The sequence below is a fragment of the Artibeus jamaicensis genome, unplaced genomic scaffold (genome assembly GCF_021234435.1).
Source record: "Artibeus jamaicensis isolate MK-2021 breed Jamaican fruit bat unplaced genomic scaffold, CSHL_Jam_final contig_240, whole genome shotgun sequence".
In the NCBI taxonomy this organism is placed as follows: Eukaryota; Metazoa; Chordata; class Mammalia; order Chiroptera; family Phyllostomidae; genus Artibeus; species Artibeus jamaicensis.
Window position 1 is genome coordinate 6,655,292 of NW_026521506.1, and position 16,753 is coordinate 6,672,044.

The window sequence follows — 16,753 nt, forward strand, 5'->3', positions numbered from 1 at the left end:
GCTGTTGAATAGTCACATTTCTTACATTATACAGACTCCTCTGTAGCAGACTGGAGTGAAATTTCCCTGCTGGTACTAAAGAAGCAAGTTACTATGTAGCAAGAAGGCCACATGCTAGGACCTTCAAGACAAACTCCAGAAACTTCAGGTTGAAGTTGGCAGCTAGCAAGAAAACTGGAAATCAGTCTATACAACTGTCAGAAACTGAATTCTGCCAACAATTTAAATGAGCCTGGGCACGGATCTCAAGACTCAGGTGAGATCACAGAACCAGCTGACACCTTTATTTTAACCTGTTGAGACTCTGGTGAAACCAGTGACATCATGCCAGCCCTTCTGATTCATAGAAACTGTGAGATACTAAATGGAAATTTTTTAAATGACCAAGTTTGTGGTAATTTTTATGCAAGAATAGAAAATAAATGTATAAGTCATTCAGATTTTGATGCTGCTTGTTTATTTTTCTATCACCTAGCCCGTCACAATGGTCATAACATTCTTAGCAGATATTTAAGGACCCTGCTTTTAAGAAGAACACGAAAAAAGACCCTTCCTCATTGGCTAGATCACCCTTTGCAAATAACTGTAGACTGCTGAATTTTCAAGACTAATATTTAAGACTTTCCATTCTACTTACTCACTTTGCATTTTACTGCATCATGACAATAAAACAATCATAAAAATAATCTAAATAGAATGTTCTAGGTGGAACGATTTTCATCAGTAAAACAAATAAGCATTTTCAAAATACTTTGGCATATTGAATATTTTTCAATTTACACATTGAACCAAAAATGTCATCATTATGTTTCTGTCTAAGCTGGTAGGGATAGTACTATTTTATTTTGACTCCTGGAGAAGTTGACCATAATTTTATGCAAAGAAATTCCATAACAAAACTATTTTTAAATAAATTTTATTTATTTATTTTTGTAGAGAGAGGGGAAAGGCAGGTAAAGAGAGGGAGAGAAACATGGATCAGTTGTCAATTTCATGCCTCCAACTGGGGACCTGGACTGCAACCCAGAAATGTGTCCTCACTGGGAATTGAACCAGCAAATTTTCAGTCCACAGGCTGGCACTCAATCCACTGAACCACACCATCCAGGGCAAACCTCTTTCTTAATAAGTAAGCACATAATGTTACATTAAATGACTATGAAGCATCAAGCATTGAATGGAAATAATTTTGAGGTAGAAAATGTCCTGAACTTATAATTTCTACAAAGAAGGTATGGTAGAACACCATTAGGCATGGTTTAATTATTATACAAATTTAAATAAGTTAGAGGAATAGTTCCTCAAAATAATTGAAAAATCATCTAAGCACCAAATATGAACTAAAATTTGCACTTTAGATTATAGTAATTTTCAACCTTTTCCATCCCATAACATACATAAATTAATTTCTAAAATTCTATGACACTCCAAAAATATATAATAATTTTTGCTGATCTGACAAAATAGGTATAATTTTGATTGATTTACAAAAAACTCTAATTGCAATTACCTATCTTGTTTGTTCCAAAGTGATTTTTTAAAAAAATCAGGTGCCCATACTTGTATAAAACAATTTCTGGTGCCAAGAATTAATCAATCAGACCCAACCTTATTGTGCAACATGACCAATAAGATGCAACTCTGCTATAGGGCTTATATGTCTATGGTTCAAGACCATTCATATAAGACAGTTATTATTGTGTTGGTTGTTGTCAATTTTTTAATTTTACAACCAAAGGAAAAAGAGGTCAGAGCCCCTGACTGAATAGTCAGGTACTTCAAGTTTTAGAAATTCTTACAGCACACCAGTTGAAAATTTCTATATAATACATGGCCAGGTTTTCACATTGGAGAATAGTCAACTCCATGCATGGTAAGATTAATAAGCTGTCTAAAGTCTTCCAATTCTAATGATGTATAACACCTACCTGTTTCTGGATGTCTAGATCTACTATTAGATGTCTGTATCATCCCCTTGGCTTCATATTTTTTGTCTTCTGCTAAAAGGAAAATAATCTCTGAGAGGGATGTCATTTTAATTCTTATTAATAACTTATATTTTTACTATAAATGTTTTATCATGCCCTTCCAAGAAATACATTTTGATAAAAATAAATGAAGATTTTTGATTCCTGTAGGAAAGAGCCAATATATTGAGGAGGTGGAGTGAAAGAAACACTGAAAGGAAGGGAAGGATCAGAAAAAGGAAGCCATGGTTTCATACAAAAAAAGGGAATAATTAAAATTGTTTCTATGTTTGAGAAATTTCCACTGCATTTCAAAATGTACTTTTTCAGGTTAGGTCAGCAAGAAAACAAGGAAATAAGTACTAGAAATATGTTTTAGGATTGCACAGAGCAAGCATATTTAACTGGGGTCTGTGGATGAATGCTCATAGTCTATAAATGTCCTGAAACTGTATTCAAATTTTTGCAGTTAAGTGCATTTTGGGAGGAGAGAATTTGTAGCTTTCAACGGATTCTTAAATAGGTTCATGACCCAGAAGATGATAAGAATCACTGGCATATAGAATAAAAATGTTACTTATATAAGCAGTTAAAAGTTTTAACAGCAAAAGTACCCCATAACCCATGTGTGAAGCTACCCACATTACAGAAGGCTGAATGCTTATCTGTCACAAGCTGGTATCTTAACCTATTATTGGGCAATATTTTTTATATCCCATATCAGTTTTTAAAAAGGCAGAGAGAAAACGTAGGTGAGAAAGAGTTTGTTTTCCATTTTACATAGAGTCTCAAACTGCAAAAAAAAATGTTTTTCCAATGAAGGGTTAATGACATGTATAAGTGCAGTCTTTCATGTGATTAAGTACATGCAAATAACCAAAAAAGAAAAGGGAAGGATATTTCCATATATCAATTGCATAAGGAAGACAAAATAAACTTTTCCTAATTTGACTTTTTAATCATTTGAATAAAAACAATCTTGATATAAAACAATAGCATGTTTCACTAAAAATAATGTTAGTTGAAATTTTTAAAAATGTATTTTTAAAATAATTTTTTATCCTCATTCAAGGACATTTTCTCATTGCTTTTAGAGGAGAAGGATGAGAGAGAGGGAGACATGTGAAATAATAACACCGATTGATTACCTTCTTCTAGGTGCCCTGACCATGGATCAAATATGCAACCTGGATATGTGCCTGACTGGGAATGGAACCCATGACCTTTTGGTCTACAACATGATGCTCCAACCAACTAAGTTACACCAATCAGGGCTAAAAAATTATATTTTTAATATACAAGAGAGCTCACTAAATAAAGGAAAATAAATATTTTTCATTAAAAATAATATATGTGGAAAAGTAATTTAAAACATAATGAGATAAAATTAGATTTATTTGCATTTAAATGAACATTCAAAATAATAATCACTGAAAAAAATAAAAGTTTATTTCTTTTTCTGGTAAATCAATCTTTAAGGGGTTAGTAATTTAGAGAGGGTTAGGCTGCCTTTACATTTTCAAGGACTTACCTAGGTCTTTTCTAGATGGTTGCTCTCCCACATGACTTCCATTCCCAAATCATCTAGAGTTTTAGACATCATGTTTCTACCTTGTCTTAGAAGGAGGAAACACTGAAGAAAAGTACTTACCTCCCTTCCTGATTTAAAGATATTTCTGAGAAATCACATTATCATTTGCTTAATGTACTCCAAAATTCACATATTGAAATCCTAACCCCTTGTACTTCAGAATGTGACCTTATGTGGAAATAAGGTAATTGCAGATGTATTAGTTAACATGAAGTAATTAGGGTGGCCCTAATCCAAAATGACTGGTGTCCTTATATTGGGTTGACCATAAAGTTTGTTGGGTTGTTTTTCCTAAGATGGCTCTAGTAGTGTTTAGTTGTCTTTAACTTCATTTGAAAGAACTTTGTTAGATTGTATTGTGACAGCTGTCATATTGGCATGCATTTAAAAAACTTATCAAAACTGGTGAATTTTTGTGTAGCTATTTAATATTGAAGATGGAAGAAAATATGCAACATTTTTTGCATATTATGCTTTATTTTAAGTAAGGTAAAAATGCAACCAAAACACAAAAAAAGATTTGTGCTCTGTATGGAGAAGGTGCTGTGACTGATCAAATGTGTCAAAAGTGGTTTGTGAAATTTTGTGATGGAAATTTCTCTCTGGATGATGCTCCATGTTCAGGTAGACCAGTTGAAGTTGATAACAATCAAGTCTAGGCATTAATTGAGAACAATCAACATCATATCACTCAGGAGATAGCTGACATTCTCAAAATATCTGAATCAATAAAGTTATTGGTGAAAAATAAAAAAGTATGTCTTTTGTTTTAAGGAAGAAACTACACAAACTTTTTAGCCAGCCCAATATAAGAGTAAACCTGAACAAGAGACATACATCCACACAGGGAGAACATGACCATCTACAAGTCAAGAAGAGAGGCTTGGAAAAGATACTTCTCTCATAGCCCTCAGAAAGAATCAAGCTTGCTGACACTTTAGGCTTCTAGCCTCCAGAACTGCAAGACAATAAAGTCCTGGGTTTGTATGTGTGTGTGTTAAAGATTTATTTATTTGTTTGTTTATTTTATAATTTTATTGTTGTTCAAGTACAGTTGTCTGCATTTACTGCCCCCCACCACTATATTTCCTTATTTTTAGAGAAGGGAAGGGAGGGAGAAAGAGGGAGAGAAACATCAATGTGTGGTTGCCTCTCATGTCCCTTACTTGGGACCAGGCCTGCAACCCAGGCATGTGTCCTGACTGGTAATCAAACAGGTGACCCTTTGGTTCACATGCCTGCTAATCTGTTTACAATCTACTAAGCCACACCATCCAGGGCTAAACTGTTTTTTTAAGGCACCCAGTTTGTAATACTTTGTTATGGAAGCCCTAACAAACTACTACATCTTTCAAAACACTTCTCTTCAAAGGCCAAATCTAGCTTCAATGAGCTTGAGAAATAAAGCTTTTATTCTGTTCATCCCTAAGTCAAAATAAAAATATAGGATAGTGCTCCTGAAATAAAGGGGAGAATGTTTGTGGGGGAGATAGTGAAAAGTGAAAGGCTCAAGTCTCTAGCCTACTTCCTCTTGAGAAAGTGTACACAAAGCTAAAGTTTTCCTGTATACTTCCAGATATATATTTTTGTACAGTTGTTTAAAAGTGTCACAAGGGGAGATGCTGGGAAGATGGCGATGGAGTAAGATGGAGCGGATGCTAGCTCCTGTACTCATGGGTGAAAATCCTGGCAGATCTATGGAGAAACAGCACAATAAACCATCGGTTACCCAGCATTTATGAAATTAAAAGACCAGAGATTGTGACCGACGCTGAAACACCAGACGGCGGCAGAGTCAGCTACCGGAGCTGGGTCTCACGCGGCCCGTGTACTGCCGCCAGAGCAACAGGCCTGGGAGCCGGGGCCTCAGGTACGGAAGCCGGACACTCCAAGCCCCTGTGACGGTCCTGGGAGACAGAGGAGTCAGGAACCAGAGCGGGGACACCCTTGTGCCGATGCCATAGCTACTAGCCTGGGCAACGGAAGGGTCAGTTGCAGGAGCTGGGACACCAAAGGCCTCTGTGACGCCACCATAGAGACAGGCCTGGACCCTGAGGAGCCAGCTACGGGAGCCGGGAAGCTCTCAAATCCTGTGTTGCTGCCATAGCAACGAGACTGGACGCCGGGGAGCCAGGTACGGAAGCTGGGACTCTCCAAGCCCCTGTGACGCAGCTGAGGAGCCAGCTACGGGAGCCGGGAAGCTCTCAAATCCTGTGCCGCTGCCATAGCGACGGGACTGGACGTCGGGGAGTCAGGTACGGAAGCTGGGACTCTCCAAGCCCCTGTGACGCAGCTGAGGAGACAGCTACAGCCCAGAAGCTCTCAAATCCTGTGCCGCTGCCATAGCGACGGGACTGGACACCGGGGAGTCAGGTACGAAAGCCAGGACTTCCCAAACCCCTGAGACAGCCCGGGGTTTCAGAGGATCCCTCTACGGGAACTGGGAGGGTCACAACCCCTGTGCTGCTGCCATAGCAAGGGGATTGGACACTGGGGAATCAGGTACGGGAGTTGGGACTTTCTAAGCCTCTGTGCCACTGCCATAGAGACAGGACTAGACGCCGGGGAGTCAGGTACGGAAACCAGGACACTCCAAGCCCCTGTGACGGCCCTGGGCGGCAGAGAGAGCCAGATACGGGAGCCAGGACATTCCCATCCTCTGTGCCACTGCCCTAGTAACGGGCCTGGGTGCTTGAGGAGGCGGCTACTAGAGCCGGGACATTCAGCAGTGGTAGGCGACCAACGCAGAGACCAGTGCGAGGACCAGCGTGAGTGTAGGTGGAGACGAAGAACATCAAGAAACTTCAAGGAGTCTGTACCACTGAACTTCACAGGGAACATACCACAGAAGTTTACACCATAAAACCAGTGTTTCAGAACAGATCAATTTTGGAAGCAGAGACTAACAAGAAGAGTCTCAAACAATGGGAAGACAAAGAAACAATCCCCAAATGAAAGAAAAAGCAGAAACTTCAGAAAGAATGTTAGATGAAATAGACGCTGATCAACTATCAGACAGTGAATTCAAAGCACTGGTTATTACGAAGTTCAAAGAGCTCAAAGAGCTCACAGTGAGCTACCAGAAACTACAGGGAAATTATAATGATCTCTCTGCAAACTACAGCAACATCAAAAAGGAAATGGAAACCATCAGCAAGAGACAAGAGGAAATGAAGAATACAATTTCCGAATTGAAGTACACAGTAGAAAGTTTCCAAAGTAGGATAAATGAAGCGGAGGATAGGATTAGTGAGTTGGAGGACAGGGTAGAAAGCATCTCACAGAAAGAGCAAGAAAATGAAAAGAGGCTCAGAAAGAATGAAGAGGGATTAAGAGAAATGCAAGACAATATGAAACGTAATAATATACGAATAATAGGAATACCAGAAGGAGAAGAAGAAGAACAAGGGATAGAAAACGTATTTGAACGAGTAATGAGAGAAAATTTTCCTAATTTGATAAGAGAAAAAAATCTCACAAATCCAGGAATCACAGAGAGTCCCAATCAAGAGGAACCCAAGGAGGCCCACCTCAAGACACATCATCATCAAAATGGCAAAATTCCAAGACAAAGAGAGAATCTTAAAGGCAGCAAGGGAGAAAAAAAGAAATAACATACAAGGGAGCCCCAATAAGGTTAGCTACCGACTTCTCAATGGAAACACTTCAAGCAAGAAGAGAATGGCAAGAAATATTTCAAGTAATGAGAACCAGAGGCCTACAACCAAGGCTACTTTACCCAGCAAGGCTCTCAATCAAGATAGAAGGCCAAATAAAGAGCTTCCAAGACAAAAGAAGTCTAAAAGAATATGCCTCCACCAAACCAGCTCTACAAGAAATACTAAAAGGACTGCTTTAAGGGCAGGAAGGATAAGAGGGAGACAGAGAGGAACACAGGTACAAAAATGGCAATGAATAAGTACCTATCAATAATAACCTTAAACGTAAATGGATTAAATGCTCCAATCAAAAGACACAGAATAGCTCAATGGATAAGAAAGCATGACCCACACATATGCTGCCTACAAGAGACTCACCTCAGGACAAAAGACCATCACAGACTAAAAGTGAAAGGCTGAAACAAGTTTTCCAAGCAAACGGACAAGAAAAAAAAGCTGGGGTAGCAATTCTCATATCAGACAAAATAGACTTCAAAAAAAACGCTGTAAAGAGAGACCCAGAAGGTCATTTCATTATACTCAAGGGAAGAATCCACCAAGAAGACATTAACATTGTAAACATATATGCACCAAACATAGGGGCACCCAAATATATCAAGAAAATCTTAGAGGACTTCAAGAAAGATATTGACAGCAACACAATCATAGTAGGGGATTTGAACACCCCACTATCAAAAATGGACAGATCTTCCAAACAAATTATCAAAAAAGATATTGTGGCATTAAACAACACCCTAGAAGAAATGGACTTAACTGATATATATAGAGCCCTTCATCCCAAAGAAGCTAAATACACATTCTTTTCAAATGTACATGGAACATTCTCAAAGATAGACCACATGATAGGACACAAAAGGAGCCTCAACAAATTCAAGAAAATTGAAATCATACCAAGCATCTTCTCTGACCACAAGGGACTGAAATTAGAAACCAACCCCAAAGAAAAAAACCCAAAGCACCCAAAAACATGGAGACTGAATGGTATGCTATTAAACAATGAATGGGTCAAGAAAGAAATTAGGGAAGAAATCAAAAAGTTTCTGGAAACAAATGAAAATGATCTCACAACAGCCCAAAACTTATGGGACACAGCGAAGGCAGTCCTGAGAGGGAAGTTTATAGCAATACAGGCCTACCTAAAGAATATAGAAACATCTCAAACAAACAACCTAACCCTATGCCTGCAAGAACTCGAGGAACAACAACAAAGACAGCCCAGAGCAAGCAGAAGGAAGGAAATAACCAAGATTAGAGCAGAATTAAATGACATAGAAACTAAAAGCACAATTTTACGGATCAATGAATCCAGGAGTTGGTTCTTTGAGAAGATAAACAAAATAGACAAGCCTTTAAGTAGGCTCATCAAGAAAAGAAGAGAGAGGACACAAATAAACACAATCAGAAATGAAAAAGGAGAGATTACAACTGATACCACAGAAATAGAAGAGATTGTAAGAAATTACTATGAAGAACTGTATGCCAAGAAATTTGAAAACCTAGGGGAAATGGACACATTTCTAGAAAAATACAATCTTCTAAAACTCAGTGAAAAAAGAAGCAGAAAATCTAAATTCACCAATAACAGCAAAAGAAATTGAAGCAGTAATCAAAAAACTCCCAGCACACAAAAGCCCCGGACCAGATGGTTTCACAGGAGAATTCTACAAAGCATTTAAGGAAGAGCTAACCCCTATTCTCCACAGACTATTTCAAAAAATTCAGAAGAATGGAAAACTTCCAAATTCTTTTTATGAAGCCAGCATCATCTTAATTCCAAAACCAGATAGAGACACAACAAAGAAAGAAAACTTCAGGCCAATATCGCTGATGAACATAGATGCTAAAAATCCTCAACAAAATATTGGCAAATCGTATCCAACAACATATCAAAAAGATCATACACCATGATCAAGTAGGATTCATCCCAGGAATGCAAGGATGGTTCAATATTCGCAAATCAGTAAATGTAATACATCATATAAACAAAAGCAAAGACAAAAATCACATGATCATATCAATAGATGCAGAAAAAGCTTTCGATAAGGTACAACACCCATTTATGATAAAAACACTCAGCAAAGTGGGAATACAAGGGAGCATTTCTCAAAATAATAAAGGCCATATATGAGAGACCTACAGCCAATATCATACTCAATGGGAAAAAACTAAAAGCTTTTCCACTAAGATCAGGAACAAGACAAGGTTGTCCACTTTCACCACTTCTATTCAATATAGTATTGGAAGTTTTAGCCACAGCGATCAGGCAAGAAAAGGAAATAAAAGGCATCCAAATAGGAAAGGAGGAAACAAAACTGTCACTGTTTGCAGATGACATGATAGTGTACATGGAAAATCCTATAGACTCTACCCAAAAACTCCTCAAACTAATTGATGAGTTTGGCAAAACAGCTGGTTATAAAGTCAATATCCAGAAATCAAAGGCATTTTTGTATACCAACAGTGAATCAGCAGAAGCAGAAATAAAGAGAAAAAATCCCATTTGATATAGCAAAAAGAAAAATAAAATATCTGGGAATAAACCTAACCAAGGAGGTAAAAAACCTGTATGCAGAAAACTACACAGCCCTGAAGAACGAAATCAAGGAAGACACAAACAAATGGAAACATATACCTTGTTCATGGATTGGAAGAATTAACATTATCAAAATGTCCATACTACCCAAAGCAATATACAGATTCAATGCAATACCTATTAAAGTACCAATGGCATATTTCACAGACATAGAACAAACACTTCGAAAATTTATATGGAACCATAAACGAGCTCGAATAGCAGCTGCTCTTTTGAGAAAGAAGAACAAAGTAGGGGGGATCACAATACCTGATATCAAACTGTATTACAAGGCCACTGTAATCAAAACAGCCTGGTACTGGCATAAAAACAGGCACATAGACCAATGGAACAGAACAGAGAGCCCAGAAATCAACCCAACTCTCTACAGTCAATTAATATTCGACAAAGGGGGCAGTAACATAAAATGGAGTAAAGATAGCCTCTTCAACAAATGGTGTTGGGAGAACTGGACAGCTACATGCAAAAAAATGAAACTTGAGCACAGACTTACACCATACACCAAAATAAATTCAAGGTGGATAAAAGACTTAAATGTAAGTCATAACACCATTAAAGTCCTAGAGGAGAACATTGGCAAGAAAATCTCAGATATTTCACGCAGCAACTTCTTTACTGATATGTCCCCTAGAGTAAGGAATGTAAAGGAAAGAATAAACAAATGGGATCTCATCAAAATAAAAAGCTTCTGCATGGCTAAAGAAAACAGTATTAAATTAGCAAGACAACCAACTGTATGGGAAAACATATTTGCCAATGATACCTCAGACAAAGGTTTAATCTCTAAAATATACAAAGAACTTACACGACTCCACTCTAAGAAGACACCCAACCCAATTAGAAAATGGGAAAAGGACTTGAACAAACACTTCTCCAAGGAGGACATACAGAACATTCAGAGACACATGAAGAGATGCTCAATATCATTAGCTATCAGAGAGATGCAAATTAAAACCACAATGAGATACCACTTTACACCAGTCAGGATGGCTATCATAAACAAAGCAACAAACAACAAATGTTGGAGGGGTTGTGGGGAAACGGGGTCCTTAGTTCACTGTTGGTGGGAGTGCAGACTGGTACAACCATTATGGAAAACAGTATGGATTTTTCTCAGAAAAATAAAAATCGACCTGCCTTTTGACCCAGCAATTCCACTGCTAGGATTATATCCTAAGAATCCTAAAACATCAATATCAAAGAACCTATGCACCACAATGTTCATAGCAGCACAATTTACAATAGCCAAGAGTTGGAAGCAACCTAGGTGCCCATCAGTAAATGAATGGATCCAAAAATTGTGGTACATATACACAATGTGGAATTCTATGCTGCAGAGAGAAAGAAGGAGCTACTACCCTTTGCAACAACATGGATGGAACTGGAAAGCATTATGCTGAGTGAAATAGGCCAGGTGCTGAAAGACAAATACCATATGATCTCACCTTTAACAGGAAGCTAAACAACAAAACAAACAAGTAAGCAGAAAAAAAAAACCCCAAAAAACAAAGATACTGAAATAGAGAACAAGGGGATAGTGACCAGAGGGAGAAGGAAGGGAAGTTAAGGGGAAAAAGGGGGAGGGATTTGGAGGAACAAATAGGAAGGACACAGGGACGAGAACTAAGGTGGGGGGAGGAAATGGGAGGGAGGTGGGGAGCAAGGGGCAGGGGCGGCTGGGATGGGAAAAATAGACAAAAAACTGTACTTGAAAAATAACTAAATAAAATTAAAAAAAAAGTGTCACAAGTACTGTGTCCAACATGCGCCCACTCCATTTTTGAACATTATGTTTCCAAAGTTGTTTTAATGTTTTCAATTGCAGATTATATTCAATATTATTTTGTATTAGTTTCAGGTGTACAGCATAGTGGTTAGACAATCATATAGTTTACACAGTGTTCCTCCTGATACCTCCAGGTTAAAATAAAAAAGTATCAGACTGTCAGCAGATTTCTCAAAAGAGACCTTACAGGCAAGAAGGGGCTGGAAAGAGGTATTCCAAGTCATGAAATCCAAAGACCTACAAACAATATTGCTCTATCCAGCAAAACTTTCATTTAGAATGGAAGGACAGATAAAGTGTTTCTCAAATAAGATCAAATTCAAGGAGTTCATCATCACCAAGCCCTTATTATATGAAATGTTAAAGGGACTTATCTATGAAAAAGAAGTTAAAGAAACATGAACAGTGAAAGGACAACAAACTCACAGTTATTAACAACCACACCTAAAACAAAAGCAAACTAAAAGGACAGCTAGATCAGGAGTGGAAACATAGAAATGAAGATCTCAAGGAGGGTTAGCAACAGGGGAGTGGGAGGAGGAGAAGTGGGGAGAAGGTACAGAAAATAAGAAGCATAGACAGTAGATAGAAAATAGATGGGGGGCAAGAATAGCATGGGAAATATAGAATCTAAAGAACTTGAGACACATGGACATAAACTAAAGGGGGAGTAATGATGGGGACGGGTGGGTAGGGTGGAGGGGAATGAAGGGGGGAATAGAACAACTGTAACAGCATAATCAATAAAAAAATTTCAAAAAAAGATACTGAAAAATAAAATAAAATAAAAAAGTATATCTTTTGTTTTAAGGAAGAAACTACACAAACTTTTTGGCCAGCCCAATATAAGAGTAAACCTGAATGAGAGACATACATGCCCAACTGCCACAATAAACAGTTACTGCAATAATAACAACTATATTTCCTATACTTTTTAAATATCCAATGACTATTTTGTAATTACAAATTTGTACTTCTCAATCCCTTCATCTGTTTACTCAGTCCTCCAACACCTTCTCTCCAACAAACCTTCAGTCTGTTTTCTGTATCTGTAAGTCTGTATCTGTTTTGTTTATTTATTTATTTTTTAAAAAAGACACATTTATTCAGCATCATGATCAGACTATTACATTTAGCAATCAACAGCATGGGTGCAAAAAGGAAAAAAAAACTACATTAAAAACCCTTTGTTGGAATGCTTTACACTTTCCACAGAACAGAGACTAAAATAACCTGTTATACAATTAGTCACAAGTACAGTCCTCAAGTTTTTTGCCCATTCACATGAGTATTGTCTAAAACATGTCTTCTTTGTAGCAGCTAGGCCCTGCCACCACTGTGCTTGGCTGAGTTCACAAATTTGTTGTAACCTGTAGCTTCCCTGTTACTTCTCTGGGTCTCCTCTCCTGCTAAGCTTTGTTTCCTGGCATAATTAAAACCTTCTGCCACTGCCATAGCTACTGCTGCTGCTGGAACCACCATAGCCACCTTGGTTTCTTGGTTTGGCAAAGTACTGGCCTCCACCACCATAGGGGCCAGAGCTCCTGCCTCCAAAGTTTCCTCCTTTAATGGGTCCAAAATTTGAAGACTGATTGTTGTAATTGTGAAAATCATTGTAGCTTCCACCACCTCCGAAGTTGCTTCCATCATTACCAAATCCATTATAGCCATCCCCACTGCCACCATATCCACCACCACCGCGGCTACCACCAAAGCCACCTCGACCGCTTAAGTTTCCTCCACGACCAAAGTTGTCATTCCCACCAAAACCACCTGCACGACCACCTCCAAAGTTTCCAGAACCACTTCGACCTCTTTGGCTAGATGAAGCACTAGCCATCTCTTGCTTAGATAGGGCTTTTCTTACTTCACAGTTGTGACCATTTACAGTATGGTATTTCTGAATGACAATTTTGTTAACAGAGTCATTGTCATCGAAAGTTACAAAAGCAAAGCCTCTCTTTTTGCCACTGCCTCAGTCAGTCATGATTTCAATAACCAATTTTCCCATACTGTTCAAAATAATCTGTTAGGTGATGTTCTTCAGTGTCTTCTTTAATACCACCAACAAAAATCTTTTTCACAGTTAAGTGGGCACCTGGTCTTTGAGAATCTTCTCTTGAGACAGCCCTCCCTGGTTCCACAACTCTTCCATCCAGCTTGTGTGGCCTTGCATTCATGGCTGCATCCACCTCCTTCACAGTGGCATATGTGACAAACCCAAAGCCTCTCGAACGCTTGGTGTTTGGATCTCTCATCACCACACAGTCTGTGAGCGTTCCTCATTGCTCAAAATGGCTCCTCAGACTCTCACCTGTTGTTTCAAAGCTCAAACCTCTGATAAAGAGCTTCCGTAGCTGTTCCGGCTCTTTGGGAGACTCTGACTTAGACATGACAGCTGCAGAAGAGAGAACTTCAACGATGCTTACTCAGCTGCGTCCACTGGCAGAAAGGTGTTTGTTTGTTTATATTGTTCTTTAGAGTCCACATATAAGTGAAATCATATGGTATTTGTCTTTCTCTGAGTGACCTGTCTCACTTAGCATAATACACTATAGGTCCATCCATGCTGTCCCAACTAGTAAGATTTCATTCTTTTAATGGTCAAGTATAAATAACGTACCATTGTATATATGTTCCATCACTTTCTTATCCACCTATTAATGGGCACTAGGGTTGATTCCATATCTGGGTTATTGTAAATAACACTGCAATGAACATAGGGGTATATGTGTAATTTTGAATTAGAGTTTTGGGGTTTTGGGTATATACCCAGTAGTGGAATTGCTGGGTCCTAAAGCAGTTCCATTTTCAATTTTTTTAAATACCTCCATAATGTTTTTCTACAGTGACTGCACCAGTCTGCATTCCCACCAACAGTGCACTAGGGTTCCCCTTTCTCCACATCCTCACCAGCACTTATTGTTTGTTGATTTATTGATGATAGCCATTCAGACAGGTGTGAGGTGATATTTCTTTGTGGTTTTAAATTACAATTATTGGATGATCAATGACACTGAACAATTTTTCATATGTCTATTGGCCATTTTCATGTCTTTTTCAGAGAAACGGTTATATAAGTCTTTGCCCATTTTTATTTGGATTGTTTGTTTTTCATGTTGAGTTGTGTAAGTTCTTTATAAAAAATTTTTTTATTATGCTGTTATAGTTGTTCTATTCCCCCCTTCATTCCCCTCCACCCTACCCACCCGTCCCCACCATTACCCCCCTTTAGTTTATGTCCATGTGTCTCAAGTTCTTTAGATTCTATATTTCCCATACTATTCTTGCCCCCCATCTATTTTCTATCTACTGTCTATGCTACTTATTTTCTGTACCTTCTCCCCCCTTCTCCTCCTCCCACTCCCCTGTTGCTAACCCTCCTTGAGATCTTCATTTCTATGTTTCCACTCCTGATCTAGCTGTCCTTTTAGTTTGCTTTTGTTTTAGGTGTGGTTGTTAATAACTGTGAGTTTGTTGTCCTTTCACTGTTCATGTTTCTTTAACTTCTTTTTCATAGATAAGTCCCTTTAACATTTCATATAATAAGGGCTTGGTGATGATGAACTCCTTGAATTTGATCTTATTTGAGAAACACTTTATCTGTCCTTCCATTCTAAATGAAAGTTTTGCTGGATAGAGCAATCTTGTTTGTAGGTCTTTGGATTTCATGACTTGGAATACCTCTTTCCAGCCCCTTCTTGCCTGTAAGGTCTCTTTTGAGAAATCTGCTGACAGTCTGATGGGGACTCCTTTGTAGGTGACTCTCCCCTTAGCTCTTGCTGCTTCTAGGATTCTCTCCTTCATTTTAATTTTGGCTAATGTAATTATGATGTGCATTGGTGTGTTTCTTCTTGGGTCCAATTTCTTTGGGACTCTCTGAGCTTCCTGGATTTCCTGGAAGTCTATTTCCTTTGCCAGATTGGGGAAATTCTCCTTTATTATTTGTTCAAATAAGTTTTCCACTGGTGGCTTGTGCCTTTCCCCCTTCTGGTACCCCTATAATTCGGATGTTGGAGCGTTTACAGATGTCCTGGAGGTTCCTAAGACTCTCCTCACTTCTTTGAATTCTTGCTTCTTGACTCTTTTCTGTTTGGCCATTATTTGCTTTCTTCGGGTCCACTCCATTGATTGGACCCCCAGTTTCCTTTTCATTGCTATGGGTTTCCTGTGCAATTCCATTCATTTCAATTAGTTTCGCCTTCATATATTTGTCTAATTTGTGGCTATAATCAACCAGTTCTGTGAGGATCCTGATCACCAGTGTTTTAAACTGTGCGTCTGAGAGTTTTGCTATTTCTTCATTGCTTAGATTTATAGGCTCTGGGGCTTTGAGATCTTCTTGAGCCATTTTTGGTCTGTTCGCTCTCTTTAAGTGTGAGGAGCGGAGCCTTGGACTCCCAGTCTCTGGGTTGTGACACTGTATGTGGGGGCGTGGTCAGAGCGGGGAAATGACAGCACCCTCTGCAGTTTCACGCCCTGGGTGAGGAGCGGTGGCTTAGGTGGTTCACGTGGGCTGGGCCACTCATAGTTGCTGGGTTATGATGCTGCATGTGGAGGTGGGGTCAGAGCAGGGAAATGGCGGCGCCCTCCCTGACACTTGCTGCGGGGACCGGCTGGGTCCCGGTCCAATCGCCCACTCCCTTGCTTGTCTATCCGGGCACCAATGCGAGACCACAGTCAACCCGCAGCCCTGTTCCCTGGCTGTTTCCCAGCGGTTGCTGGCTTTGTCGCTCGCTCGGTCACTCACTAGGTCCATCCCTGCGCCTGGATTCCGCGCGCCTGAGTCCCTCTGACCGAGTTTTCCTGTGCAACCCCGCTCCACCAGCTGCTGGTTTTGCCCCTTTCCGGTCAGGCTGAAGAATTTGTTGTTAACAGAATTCTGAAAAGTTCAATTTTCTGTGTTCTGGCTGTGTTTTCTGTTGCTAATATTTAGTTGTCTCTAAACTTGGTTGTGTTAGAAGGCATGGCTTATCCACCTATGCCTCCATCTTAGCGGAATTCCGAGTTGTGTAAGTTCTTTAGAAATTTTGGACCTTAATCTCTTGTCACATGTATCATTGGCAAATATGTTGTTTCATTTATTAAGGAGTCTTTTCATTTTGTTGATGGGGTTTTTTTTGCAGTGCAAAGTTT

The 16,753-nt window shown here is 39.0% G+C and overlaps 1 protein-coding gene across 1 annotated transcript; it reads right to left on the reverse strand.

Moving 5' to 3' along the window:
- Positions 1 to 12,760: 12,760 nt before the first annotated feature.
- LOC119045883 (heterogeneous nuclear ribonucleoprotein A1-like) lies at positions 12,761 to 14,065 on the reverse strand. The gene is given in 2 exon segments (XM_053662368.1): positions 12,761 to 13,617; positions 13,619 to 14,065. Coding segments are annotated over 2 exon segments (960 nt in total). The 5' UTR covers positions 14,011 to 14,065; the 3' UTR covers positions 12,761 to 13,049.
- Positions 14,066 to 16,753: the final 2,688 nt, after the last annotated feature.